Consider the following 14,226-nt stretch of genomic DNA (forward strand, 5'->3'; position numbering starts at 1 on the left):
TGTTCTGGGCAGAGATCTGGTCTACTGTTGCAATTCAGACCCGCCAGGAAATGGGAATTGGTGTTTGGATCTGTTACTCTTAGGGACCCGTTTCTGTTACTGGATGTACCGAGTCTGCCTTTTAGGAGTGATATGTAGCATAAACATTTTGCCATTCACCGCAGAGGGAAGGGGGAGAATCTCCTTTCTGATTCAGAACACAAAGGGATACTTTGTGCTCCTGGTGTCTGGACAGACAGTGATCTCATTTCAGTGTTTATTTTTATCCAGTTTTATTATCATTGTTAGCTTATTAGACAGTGAAGAAGAGAAGGTAATGACTTACCTCAGTCTGATCCATGAAAGTGCTGGCTTTAGATATGAATAGAGGATTTCTGGATGCCAAGGAGGAGTGAAGCTGGCTATATGAGTGAACCTCAGAATGTTATCAATTTAAATACGTGAAAAAAGTGCATGGATTGGTTCAGTCGTCTCTGCCTGATCTGTATTTAGCTAATTATCTCTTGATACTCTTTGTTTCCATTGAATCTCCTAAAGATAGCAAAGCTTTATTTGTGAAGTCTTCACCCTGTAATTATACATGGAGTTTGTATGCCATATTTCTGTTGCTTATAAGTTTGAATGTGATGATGCTGCAAGATTGAGACTTGTAGTTGCTACTCAGGGTGAACTCCCATCTGACTTCAGTGGTTTCTTTTCCAGTGAAGACAGTGCTGTTACGTTGCATAACAGCAGGGAAACTCTCAGACATCTGATACATATGGAAATGGCACAAACTCTGTGGCTGCATTTACTGTTCTCTACATCTTTATTAAAGACTTTGTATATTGTCTGTGATGTTCGTGATTGATTTTTCTATAAGCCAACTGCAAAATCATTGAAGTTACCATGAAAGAAATACCATTTTAGGCTTTGTATTTCATCCTCGCCCCTCCCTCTAGGCTTAATCTTCAATAAAGATGACAAGAGGATGATCTTTACTGTTTGTGATTGTCTTTTAAAAAGTGCAGACTTGCAAAACACAGTATTACTCATCTCATTTTTGTGTTTCACTGTTTTGCAGGAGGTCTCCAAGTAGGCTATAGAAGAATGGATAGTATGCATGCGTATTCTGAGTGCATCTGTTAGCCTTTTACAATGTCAAAGCAAATTAAACTGTTTTAAAACTTGAGTTCTCCTAAACATGCCCTTTCTGTGCATGAAGTCACTTAATGAATTTGGACATCTGCTGTGCTAGCGCACATGAAAATAAATTTCTCCTTATTGATTAAAAGCTGTCATCCATTTGCTTTAAGGTAGATAATGTTTCTAAGTGGCACATGTTTACTGATTGGTATCAATGCTAATGGTTAGGACAGTATATTTGTATGAACACTAATAACATTTTTATGGTAAAGAATCTTGATCTGGTGAAGCACTATGAACAAAGAATTCTTTCATAACTTGTAGTACCTTGGAAAATGTAGCACCTATAATATTTCTTAAGAACATAGGTCAGTAAGCCTTATTTCTCAGGAAAAAACCTGACTGGCTTGTGAGGGTGTTTTCATTCAGCAGTCAAGGCACTTGATTCTGAAGTGGCCACGTGTTTGCTACCCTCGCATCTTGGTAGTTGCATCTTTGCTTTTGAGTCAGGCTGAAGAATATCTTCCTTGTGGTAGAAATGAACATGGATTTCAGCTTTAATGCTCTAAGGTTAGGCCCACTTAACCTTCCTGCTGAACCTCTGTGGTATTCTACTACTTACTGACCTTGTAGATCGACTAAGTGATTTTTCTTCCTCTATTTAGAACATAATGTAGCTCACAGTAACCCAAAGGATAAATGTTGCATGAAAATACAGCAAGTTTCAGAGTAAGGAAAGAAGTGTGGATAAACAGAATCTATCCAAGTCAGGCTGTATCCAGTTCTAGAACTGTTCTAGGTATTATGCTACTGCTTCATATTTATATCATTACTCATCTGTACGTCTTAAGTAAAAATGTTGCCTTTCTGTATGAGTCATCCTTGCCTGCCCTGAGGTCAGTGGGAATTAAAAAAAAATGTTAGTCTCTTGGAGATATTGTTTGCAGCATTGTGCAAACTCTGTTTCACAGTTCTAAATTGAAGCCTCAACTGTCATAGTCACTTGTGAGTTGGAATTCACCCTGCTTTTCTGAGGTCTTGGAACTGCTGATGTGACTAAGATTCACAGGGTTCAAACAATTGATTGGTAACATGTGGGTCTTGCTCTTCATGCTACTTAGATGGTAATGCTTCTGATGCATAAAAGGTAAGCTGATCAGCCAAGGAACATACGTTACCCTGAGCTGGTAGAATGCCCAGAGCTGATGATAATGTTGTGATTAACTAATCTTTGAGAATGGGGCAAAACCTAAAGGCACAGTATGCTTCTTGTTAAGGTTTCTTGTTTATTTTGAATGCATAAGTATTTTATATCTAAAGGCTTGAGGTAGGCTGGATTTCTAGTAGAAGGCTGATCTGAAGAAATGAAGGGAGAATCCATCTGCTTTTGTACTGATCTGTTTTCTTTGGTTTTTATTTTAGTTTGCAAGTATGCCTGCCACAGGAAATGTGAAGAGAAGGTAGGCCTGTTCACTTCCCTGCTTGCTGATAATCCGTATGTATTTGAATTAGACTGCAAGAAATGTATCAACTAATTAAAAAGATTATTAGATCAAATGCCTACCCGTCAAAAAAGAATCATTTTCTTTTGGGAAACCACTTTTGCCATTAATAAAACTTGGGATCCTATGTAGTCAAAACATCTGCCTCAGTGGTTTAGTTTCTCATTCCTCCCACAGGAGGACATGTTTCAAGCTGAAAAGAGCAAACTGATTGTGTGAAGTATAAACCACACAGTTGTGCCAGTAAAGAAAAAAAAATCTGAGTAAATGAGGTGTATTTTGCTCTTCTGGTTCTAAATTTTACAGCAGTAAAGAATTAAATGCAAGCTTTGAGCCTAAGATTATGAAAAATGTAAGCATATTACTAATTTATTTTCATTTTCTACTGCAGAATGTTTCTACCTCTTAGTCATTACTAGATTTTTGGTTAATTTTTAAAATCTCCAGGTTCCTTTTCATGTGAAAGAATACTCTGCCTTCAGTTTGCCTCCTAGTTTATCCAAAGTTTTTATTGCTTCTCAGCGTTGTACGTTTTATATTGAGTTTTGTTAACTCTGTGCTTAAAGCAAGTGCCACTGGCCACAGCCATGTTTTCAAAGCTCAAGATGAGTGCTTTTAAGTTAAAAATGACTTCTGAAATAGATCTTGAATATCTGTAAAGTATCAAGACAGCACGAATCCATGTTTATACAAAAGGACTACTTTTCAGCTGGCAAATGTCAGAACGTTAGTCTACAACATGTGGGAACAGTCTGAAATGAGGGAGGGGGAGAATAACCCTCTTACTCAAGGGACCACACGCTTTCATGATCCAAAGACATCTATGTGTGAAGGAGCAAATTAATACTAAACATGTTCAGTGTTTGATTCCTCCTTTGGTTTTCATAATGAAAGTGTAAAGATCAGAAACTTCATTGTTATTCTTGAGCTATAAGGATTTTGTATATGGTTAATTATATGGGCACTCAAAAGTGTTGCTATAGGAAAGTTAGCTAAGCGCTAAATCATGGCTAAATATTACCTGAGGGAAAAAGCTAATGGTGCCACTCAGAATTTGTCTTCTACTTCTCTAAGTACACAGCCAAAGAACTGAAATTAAAATCCAGTATATTGTTCGATGCTGGATATATTTTTCTTCTGATACTTGTAAACAAGGAGGTAAGAGGATAGATGTGAGTAACTTATATTGGCAGCATGGAAGGAGGACCATGTAAAGGTGACTGAAAGATGAGTGTGACAGTTATTACTACATGGTTATGTTAGTTTCATTTTAGTTGTTGTTTTTTTTTCCCACTGTTGAAAAATTTACATTGTATTAATGCAGGGTTTCTTTAATAATAATAATAAAAATCATGGACATGAATTTAAAATCAAACTAGAAAAATTAAATTCCTTTCCCCAAAGGTGTGATTTTTATTGTGAACACTTGTTTCATATCTTTCCTTTGCATTTTTTTTTCCGTTGGCACTGTCCTGATTAAATTTGTAGAGTAAAAACCATTGTGCAGATCAGTCTCAAGTTTTCATGTTTACATAGAGATCTGAAAAATTAATTGCCAGAAAGTCTACAGGATCTGTCAAGTCATCATTTTGTGTGATTGTATTGTGTGAAGCTGTAGCAGGACTGGACCAATCTGGGGCTGGTACACTGGCACCCAGGCATTAGGCAAATCCACCAGTGTCAAGTTCCTTTCTTTTTGCTGTGCTGTTGGTAGTTGAAATGAGATAGGTACTCCAGGGTCTCAGATGGCTTAAAATTCTCCCATCCCTAGATCTGTGGAAATCAGACATTTAAACAGAGTTGCAGGCTAAATACAACAATCTTGGAGGGCATTACTTTGCTTTCCCAGAACCACCCTCATGGAACAGTGTTACCTGCTTTTTAGCCAAACTGTTGATCAGCATTTTCTAAGCATGAAGACTGGACTTGTAGTAGTTACAGCACTGAGGTTTTGGAGACCACAGATCTGTTCCTGTCTGTGTTATTGACTGATGTTTGGCCTTGGGCACGGATTTGTTTGTTTTGGTGTTTCCAAGAAATGTAAATGCATTCAAGAGAAGAACCTGTACTTAATACTTTGATTTCTTGGGCCATTCTGGGAAGTTTTGGTAAATATAAGTGGGAGCTGGCTGAGAATTTCCCATTTGGAGAAAAAAGTGGTACTTGTGCATTTGGAAATATCTGTGTTACATGGTATGCTGAATAAATGGCAGAATCTTGTTCTTTCATCAAATAAAATAGTAAAATGCAAACAGTAGTAATTAAATCTGCAAATAAGGTATTGCTTTTTAAAGTTTTTCATCATCTAAATGCATACATTCAAGCCATTTTAGTAATTAGTGATAGTAACGTAGTGATGGTAGTCTAGAAATAGAAGAGAAACAGTTTTGTACAAAGAGATACTTTTATTAGATCAGATAATGTAATTGATCCCTCCTTGTGCGTTAGCTTTGGTTCTCCAACAGCGCATGCAGATAACAGTATGGACTTCCACTGGGGAGAACCTGGTTTGTTGGTAATGTTGGTAGCTTGCAGATTTGCTTGTGTAGCTGCTGTTTAGTTCTTGAGTTTCCAGCACTTACGGTACAGAAACGATGCTGGAGACTGTGGTAAGCAATTCTTTAAACTTGCTTTGGAGACAAATAATTTCATACATGTACCATATGTTATAAACAGGAAACCATATTTCAGCTAGTATTTATGCTGTCAGGCATTTGGGTGTTGAAAAGACTAATACATGGAGTGTCAAAAGTATCTAACAGCATAACTATCATTGCGATACTGGTATATTTTGATTTTTAAATAATTGAAAGGAATTACTAGTGCGTATTACAGACAATAGAAAAGTAAGATGTGTAAGCAAGATTAGATTGAATACTCAGGGTTTTCATACAAGAGAATTTTTCCATATTTTCAGAGAAGTAGTAAGCCAACAAATAGCGAAAATCCCAAATTGTTCTACGCGTCTTAGTTCTTCTTTTCTACTTGTGTGAGGCTCCAGCTGGCTCTCTGGGGTGATGTTGTAGAGTCTAGGTGTTATGTTGTGCATGCTGATTCAGATCTGAATCTTGCCTTCATTGCCTGACGTGGTTGTTGTATTTGTGGTTTGATATAAATTAAAGATGGGAATGGTTCTGGTGGTTTTTGAGCTGGATTGGGAATATACTAAGACCATCTAAGGATGTTGAAGGCAGCCTTGAGGAAATCTGTAGCCATAATCATATGCACTGATTCAGATCCATTTGAGGTTTGTGGAAAGAGTTTCATGGACTCCGTCTGCCTTTGGAAGTATCCCTCCTCCCTAGAATGTATTTTACTTCTAAGGCAAGTGTTCATTTTCCCTAAAAAACAAAAACAACAAAAAAACCACCAAAACCCCCCAAAAAACAAAAAACAAAACAAAAAAACCCCTACAATGTTCACAGCTTATAGGGAATAACTATTTTTGCATCAGTTAAACATCCCCCAAGACATGTGTAAACAGTTAGTCATCTGAAGGTCATGCAGAAAGGGAGGGAATGAGAACGAAAGAAAGTTGCGTTTCTGGTATCTTCGTAATCATTTTTGAAAAGAATAATGCATCAGCACAATAAAACATTACTCCAAAGACTACTGGGGTCATGAACATTCATAAAAAGCATTATTATGTGCAACTCCAGTCATAAAGTCCCAAATAATGTTGCAAATGTGTTCAGGTAAAAACAGCAGCACAAGCTTTTCAGTGGCAATGCTACAATGCTGGTTTTCAAGACTTTGTGAGAGAATTCCATTATTATGCTTGTTAATGAAAAACAAAGTAGAATTTATATAGTATAAATTGTCCATGAAAATAAGGTTTATACAGACATGAAAATAAGATGGGCTCTGAATTTGTTCCGCATGTACAAATAAAGGAAGAATCAACTTTGGACTTGTCTGAGACTTCAGCTTCTTCAAGTTAGAATGAATCTGAATAAGTTTCGTGTGAGTTTTTCAGTTGTCCCTGTCATAACATTAAATACAGAATAACAAATGTAGGCGAGCCTTGTAGTAATACTTCCAAACCTAGGGCACAACCAAAAAAATTTTGAAGCTACAAAAACAAAAGAAAACATGGAGACAGGGATTAGACTGTTACACTTTTAGCCTGTTGCATTCAGTTGCATTATTTTATTTGCAAAAAGATTGTAACATGTGAAATTATGTAGCATAAATCCACTAGATGATGTTGATACCAGTACTAAAATTGGATGTGCTGTAAAAGCAAGTTTAAAAAACACCTCTTCCTCTCCCTCCCTACTGTCTTGGAAATATCTGTGAAAAAATGAAGACAGACATGAACACAGTGGATGTCTGCATATAAAGCCTTGAGAGAGAGATCCATCTCTGTCAGATTACTATTTGCAATTTAGCCTTGAAGGGGAGAGTTGGGGGGAGGAATTAATGGAAATTAAGGACCCACAAATTCAGAACAGATGTCAGGAAGCACTTTTTCATGCAGAAAGCAACAAATATGTGGAGAAGTCTCCCAGACAAGCTTGTTCAGATGAAAAGCAGGGAGGCTGCTCAGGACTGAAGCATTCTAATCCCGTCCTGGGGAAATGGAGCTCTGAACGCTCCCTGCCGCGGATGGGCTAGTCGAGCAGGCTGCTCTGAACGAGTCCCCGACCTCTTATAAACTATGATTTGTGAAACTGTCTGCTGTGTCCCTGCCGGCGCAACATCAAAGATCTTAATGTGCAGGGGCCCACAGAAACATTTGACTTCGGATACAGCCTGTCAAGCAGTCTGTTTCTGTATGCAGTACGCAGTGAGTCTCTTCCTCACTCATCAGCATTGTACATCGGCAGCACCGGACTGTGACAGCCCTGTTGCTCTGAGCCTCAGAAGTCTGAGACGTGTTAATGGAAAGATGTGGTTGTATCTAAAAAGTGACTTTTCTTCAATATTCTGGATACACCTACTCAAAGTTGAATATTGTCCTGTTAACATATATATATGCTCATCAAGGTGGCTTGATGAACCTTACTTTGAAGCATTTTCTGCATGTTGTTAGAAAAGAGGGCCTAAAAAAGCTGCCCTTCAGCTTGAATGGCATCAGGGCATTGCTAATTTGCCAGGCTGTGGTGACACCTTTGTGGTTATGGAAAGCCCTTATAAGCTTGTCATTGACTTCACATAGATTAAGTTATTGTAATTTATTTGGTTTTACAGCACACTGATTTAGAAGTAAACCTAGCCTTTTAAATTGTTATTTTATATCATAATATGGCATTCTGTCAATTTACTAATAAAAATAACAAGGACTGTTTTTGTACTATAGTTATCTTCTGTGCTTTTTCTTAAGTGATGAGGAAGGAAAATCACTCTAGAGGAAAGTGTCCACTATTCCTGTGTGTACTGTATTTTAAAACTTTAAAACTGTCACTAAAAGGCACTGCTTTTTGTTTCTCTTGCTTTTTGTTTTTACTATGAAAAAAGACATCATAAGAATAAATTCTGAAATAATTTTGTTTTGCTGTACAAATCTCAGTTAATTTGGGTAATTAATATCTTGTGTTGCCTCAATCCATGCATGGTTAACTTGGAAACATTTCTGTATGGTGCTCTGTTCAGATGTACATATGTAATTAAAGTTCCCTGAGGTTTCAGAAGCTACAGCATGTATAATGCCCCAGGGCTTTGCTCTGGCTTTATTGAGTTCCCTTTGTTTTGTAGGATCATCTTGGGGCTTTTTATTTATTTATTTCCTCTCTGACTATGATGTAGGAATACTCGTCTGTCAGACTATGGGGTTTTCGTTTAGCTCTCTGTCCTGGGATACCCTTTTTTTGTCTCCTGTCCTGTCCTGTGGGAAGATCTCAAGGGTGAGGGGGAACCTTGTGACCTGTATTTTCTGGACACGTCTTGTATGCTAATTCTCCCCCCTGAGAGCTGACTCTGTATTAAGTCCTGATTTTTATTAAGCTCATAAGCAAATGCTTAAATTCTCATAAAATCAATAGATTTAAGTATGTGCTGAAGACTTGTGCTGAATCAGGATGTCCAAAGATGTGCAGTGCCACTAGCTTTCCTAGAGAGCGCTTAGCCCGAAAGATATTTTCACTACAACTAAGCCAAAAAGACATTTTCATTACATAATACAGTTTGATTCTTTGCCAGTCTAAAATGATGTTTCAAAGAAACAAATATACTACTGCAGATGGCTCTGTGACTTTTTCCAGTTCCACTAGGATTCGTGGGGTTTGATTCAGCACACTTCCCTTCTTTTTCACCTTTCAAGAAGCTGTCTAGACATCTTAACGGAGTGCAGATTTAATCAAAGCTTCAGGATTTTGTATTAATGGTCTAAAATCCTTGTTCAGACTAATTTCCTGAGCTGCAGCATGCCACTTTAATGTTGATAAAGTCAGACCAGTTTACCTTCAAACTGTAGTTTATTTTTCTTAGAGAAATAGCAGATTTATAACATGATTTTAGCATTCTGTCCTTTTTAAAGCCACCAAAATTTTTTTTTTAATAATAAAAGGTATAAATTCTGACATGATACTTTGTCCTGTTGTTTTTCTCAAAGCCCGCATTTTTCTAATTCTTTTTTCCAGGCATTGGCATTTGGGAAAACGTAATTCTTCCCTTGACCCTGCTGTCCCTTTTTCTTTAAACTGTTTAAGCTATTGCTGACTAAAGAGGATTGGAAGAAGGCTCCCTCCCTCCTCCCCCCCTCCAACCCATAGTCCCTTGTGACAAAGAGTCTAAGAAAGAAAAAGATTAACAGCCTAGGAAAGACAAACATGATTACAGAAGAATGCATAGGAATAAAAAATGTAGCTTGAATTACTGTAAAAACAGTACTTTCAACACTTCAGTGGGGAGAGAGAAAGCAATCACAGCAATAAAAATAAGCAAGGAGTGATAGATAGTTTTGGTCCTGGGTTGCATGTTCAACTTCTATTGCAAAAACTTCCTTTCATAAATTTATAGATATGAAAGAGAGAGACTAATATTGGTCAGACATTTTCTAAAGCACTTCAGAGATTTTGAGCACAAGCTTTGTTGGCTCTCAAAGGGATCCACTGGGTTTTGTCACTTGGGTACTTCTTGTACCGCTTTGCGAATGAACCTTGCCCTTGCTTGAGGGAACCTTGTAAGATTGTAAGGCTGGGTGTTTTCTAACATTGGCACTTTGGCCCTTGGGGCAGACGGGCATGAAGGCGGATACTTTCACCCTAGGAAGAGAATCAGCAGTCCTTGGCAGTCTAGAGGGACGGATACTTGTGGGAGAAATGTGATATGCTGCCATATGATAACTTCTCTTGTGTCTTTTTGGAGCAAGAAGGAAAGCTCCTCCTCCCTTTTGTACAGGGATGAGGAGAAGAGGTTGCTTATTTTGTCATCCTTGTCAGAATCCCAAGGCAATATAGCACTGGATTTATTGCTTAGTCTACCTTCATGAAATTTAGTTTAGAATCCCAGTGTTTAATATAATAGTTCCCACCAAGTGGCTGGCAGATACGTGTGCTCATGTTCCCTCTCTCTCTTGTATGTGTGTGTCTTTATAATACATACACACAAGCGAACAAGGGAACTCTCTGTATGAAGTAACTCTCTCTTTTTCAGTCTGGCTTCTCTGTAAACAGTGGTGGTCTTAATGCACTTTAATTCACTATAACTATTATAATTCATTTGGAATGTCAATGGAACTTGAACAGAAATTCACCATTATCTGCATGCAACATAAGTGCATCCCAGTTCATCCTTTCTACAGATCAGGTAACTGTTTGGAAAGCAGTTATAGACAGTGTGTTTATATTAGTCGCATAGTAACCAAATTTATATTTCTTTTGTGATTGTGGATTATTTTCATGTTTTCCTCCTGCATTCGTAAATAATGCCAAATTACAAAAAAAAAACCCAAAATACAAATATTTTATCAGTAGTCCTCTTTTATCTTTAGAACGGTGATTCTGATTTTCATGTTGTGTGCATTTTCTTCTCTGCTTCTGTTTTTAATTTTATGCCTCTTGTATTAGGAGTTTAGTTTAAATCCTGACCTCAGATGCATACACTTGGCTTCTTTTGATTTTTCAGTAAGAAATTTAAATGTACGTCTTGTGTTTAAAAGTTCTTCACTGTCTGCTGAAAGTGTACAGTGCAGTAATTCAGGAATAGTGCTTCTAGCTCTTCTGTTTTCCACTGAAATCATGTGAACAGAAAGGTGGTGGTTTCTCCTGCTATGTGCAGTGTGCTGTATGTCCTGATTGCAATACACTACTTACTTGTTCATTGCTGAAGCATAAAACACATAAAGGAGTACCTCTCTGGACTTCCATTAATGCAGTAAGAAAGAGTTCTTTTACTTCAGCAATGTCAAGGGCAAGGGGACTGAAAAAAATGAACCGAACTGAATCATTCTCTTGTTAGCTTATGAGGTTTCATGGGGAAGGTGAAAATAGGGAAGAGACTGATAGAAGAAGCAAGAACGCAGTAGGCTGGACTCTTCAAGGTGGTGGCAAGGCACTTTCTCTTCAGATGAACAAAACAAATTGCTGAGATTTCTGAGGTTATTTAACACAACTGGAAGGCAGACAGAACTGAAAGAAGGGAGTCTCATCTGGGAAATCCATGTGATGTTTCTGCTAGTGTTTGATCTCTGCTACTTTTTGATTACTATGCTGACACTGTTGTGAGATTTGGCCTAGTATGTTCTCAGTGGTACCTGGGCAGTTTGGAAATGGAAGCATCTGTGATATCTTGGATGTCATCATTTCTCAAACTATTGCCAATATTCTCTTTTTTTGAGGGTGATCATAATATGTCTTTCTTTCCTGTCTATTCACATGCTGCTTCAGCTTGCTGTTGATGGAAGTCAGCATGTGTAGTCAAAAGGGAGGAAAGAATTCCCCTCTGAATGTTTAAAATGATACAAAAACAGAACAGAAGCTAGATTTGCAAGAAATCAACATGTGTATCGCTTTTTAAAGAGATGACTGCTACTTTGATGTAGTCGCAGTTTAAACATAGCATTTCTTTTTAACTTTCTTTCTGACCTTGTTTCATATTTATATTCAGTTGCAGTTCATGTGCTACAGTTTAATGTGTCAAGATTTCTGGGGAAAATAAAGGAATTTTTGGGGGAAGACGCCCACATTTTAAAATACTACAAACTTTTTACGTGAATAGTTAGGGTTTATCAAACATCAATTTATTATTTTTGAGTATATATTTTTAAATAAGACATTTAGTTTTAAAATCACTTAGCAACCTGGAGAAGATTGGCTATTTTGAGATCAGCAAAATACTGTCAGCTTTTACTCCTTAATCAATATGGCACTGTTAAAAGTATAGATTAAAACTATCATGAGCAGAAATGTATATGTGGTAACCTTGCTTCTTAAAGGGTTCGTGCAAGCTTTTTCTTTGGTTTCAGCACGCATGGGTTCAGAAGTCCCCTTTCTCTTTAATGCTCTCAGATTTTGGGCAGAGGGAATCCAGGACTAAAGTGAAGACTTGTGCCATGTTGTTGCTGGGAGAAAACCATGTGAACCTCTGTGGTTGACACATTTCTGTGGGAATACATAAATCAACACATTCACTAAGGCTTACAGAGTTCAAGGATTTTTTTTCCCATGCACAACATTTAGCATATTGTATTACCCCGCATGCAGCCGTTTTAGAGTTGGCTGGCATTGGGCTAGAATAAAAATCTGTTTGCAGTTGAAGGCCAAGGGATTATTACATGAGTTTTGTAAATGAGATTTGCAGCTCAAAACAGTCTTTGGATTTCTCCTGGTTGCCCCAGAAGCAGTACGGTGAGGTAATGCTAGATCCTTCTATCTGCAAAATATTATGCCCTGTGCTAGATTTAATATCACTATGATGAACTGTTCAATGAATAAGCCTTCTCATTGAATCCACACTGTAAGGTACTGAGTGACACAAGGATTTGAAATTGCTTTTTATGGGCATAAAGCTTGCATTGTTGAAGTAGCAGAAGGGCTATGCTGGAGAACTGTGTGTTGGGCAGTTCATTTGCCGGGCCTTTTCCCAAATTATAATGCATTTTAAAGTATGCTAATGTTTTTAGATAAGAACCCTCATTTAATCTTACTTTTAAAGACAGTTGGCAATGTTGTGCAAGACGCAGCTGGTACATGTACAGCTTCAAGGTTTGTTTGTTTCCTTGCAGTTTTTCTTTTTAAAACAAATCCAGTGGTTTGCAACGGGAAAAAAAGAATAAGATGATGTAGTGAGGGAAGGAAATAAAACAATTTCTGTTTTTCTTTGTTCATCATCAGATTATGGATACGTTACAGTTTCCAGTGGGAAGTCCATATCTGTCATGAAAACCTTAGGAGGGTTTTTCTGTCTTCTTCCTCCCTTGAAAACTCCCTTTCCTCCTCCCTTGAAAACTGTTCAGTTTTGGCAGAATTTGGGAAGGACCTCTTCACTTGCCCACTTATTTTCTGTCCAGCTCTGATTCTCTCTGTATAAATACAAGAGAGTTCACATAGACTTCCCTTGTAAAATAGGAAGCCTTTTTTTAAAGAGAAGGAGGCATTTGTCAAACCTTTAAAATGGGATCAAAGAACATGGGAACGATGCATTTTACACTGCTGCTGCTTGGAACGTTCTCTTAGGGCACATTATAGCTTATGTCACATTCATCTCTAGGAAAGAGGACTCAAATAGCTTACCACAGTGTGCCATCTCTTGTGTGTGTGTATTGTTTTTTTTTTTTTTTTTTTAATAAACTGTTTACCCTTGCTGTACATGATACATAGCTTTTACGTAAGAGGCTTTATTTCTGTATCTGTTATTACAAGTAAAGGCAGATCTTGAACATCTTGGAGGGTGTTGTGAACATCAACAGTGGCAGTAATTAGGTAGTGAGCAAGATGTCCCCATGGTGTCTATAGCATTTTGCACTGTTACTGTTTTATACTGTATTGATGTTTTTGTGTGTGCGTGCTCCTAGCAACTGGATGAGTTCCCTTTTGCAATATTCCGGATATATCATGGCATTGTCAGACTCTAAAAGCTCAAAAAGTTGGATCAAACCTAGCATTAGATTGCAAGAAGTTGCCTTACTGACATGATGAAAGAATAGAAACTGTGCTAGAGACATCGTTGATAACAGCAATATTGTGGAAATATAGTATGAGAGCAAGTACTGTGTGTTTTGAAGGTTATGAAATCCATCCCAGAAAAAATCCTGAATATTTTGTATTAGCAGCAAACTGAAATGTCTAGGTTTCTTTAGAATTTGCTTATACTACATTTGTGTGGTAACACAGCATTTCATAGTGTTTTACTAGTAATTACTTCTAAAAGGTTGTCTCCCTTGTCTCTTTCTATCTTGCTGAAGAAAACATTTGAAATGCCCCCACAATTGCAGCATTATAAAGCAAATGCAATCCTGGTGAAAACCATCTGTTTGGGAGGAGCTGTCTTTGACAATAAAAGTTATTTATTGAAGTCTGTCAAGGGAAGAACATTTTGTACCTTTTTGTTGCATTGTTTCTCTTTTGAACAGCTGGAAAATTGAAGATATATTTGAAATGTACATTTTCTTTTTGAAATGTGTTTTTGAGAGCGTAAGAAACTTGTAATCTAAGTGACT

The 14,226-nt window shown here is 37.4% G+C and overlaps 1 protein-coding gene across 11 annotated transcripts in view; it reads left to right on the top strand.

Moving 5' to 3' along the window:
* TNS3 (tensin 3) overlaps positions 1-14,226 on the top strand; it is a 332,367-nt gene that overhangs the window by 148,047 nt on the left and 170,094 nt on the right. For all 11 annotated transcript variants that reach the window (XM_067291189.1, XM_067291185.1, XM_067291188.1 and 8 more), the window contains one exon: positions 2,548-2,585. In XM_067291189.1, the coding sequence (XP_067147290.1) occupies positions 2,548-2,585 (38 nt within the window). The remainder of the gene's footprint in view (positions 1-2,547; positions 2,586-14,226) is intronic.

The sequence above is a fragment of the Apteryx mantelli genome, chromosome 2 (genome assembly GCF_036417845.1).
Source record: "Apteryx mantelli isolate bAptMan1 chromosome 2, bAptMan1.hap1, whole genome shotgun sequence".
NCBI lineage: Eukaryota > Metazoa > Chordata > Aves > Apterygiformes > Apterygidae > Apteryx > Apteryx mantelli.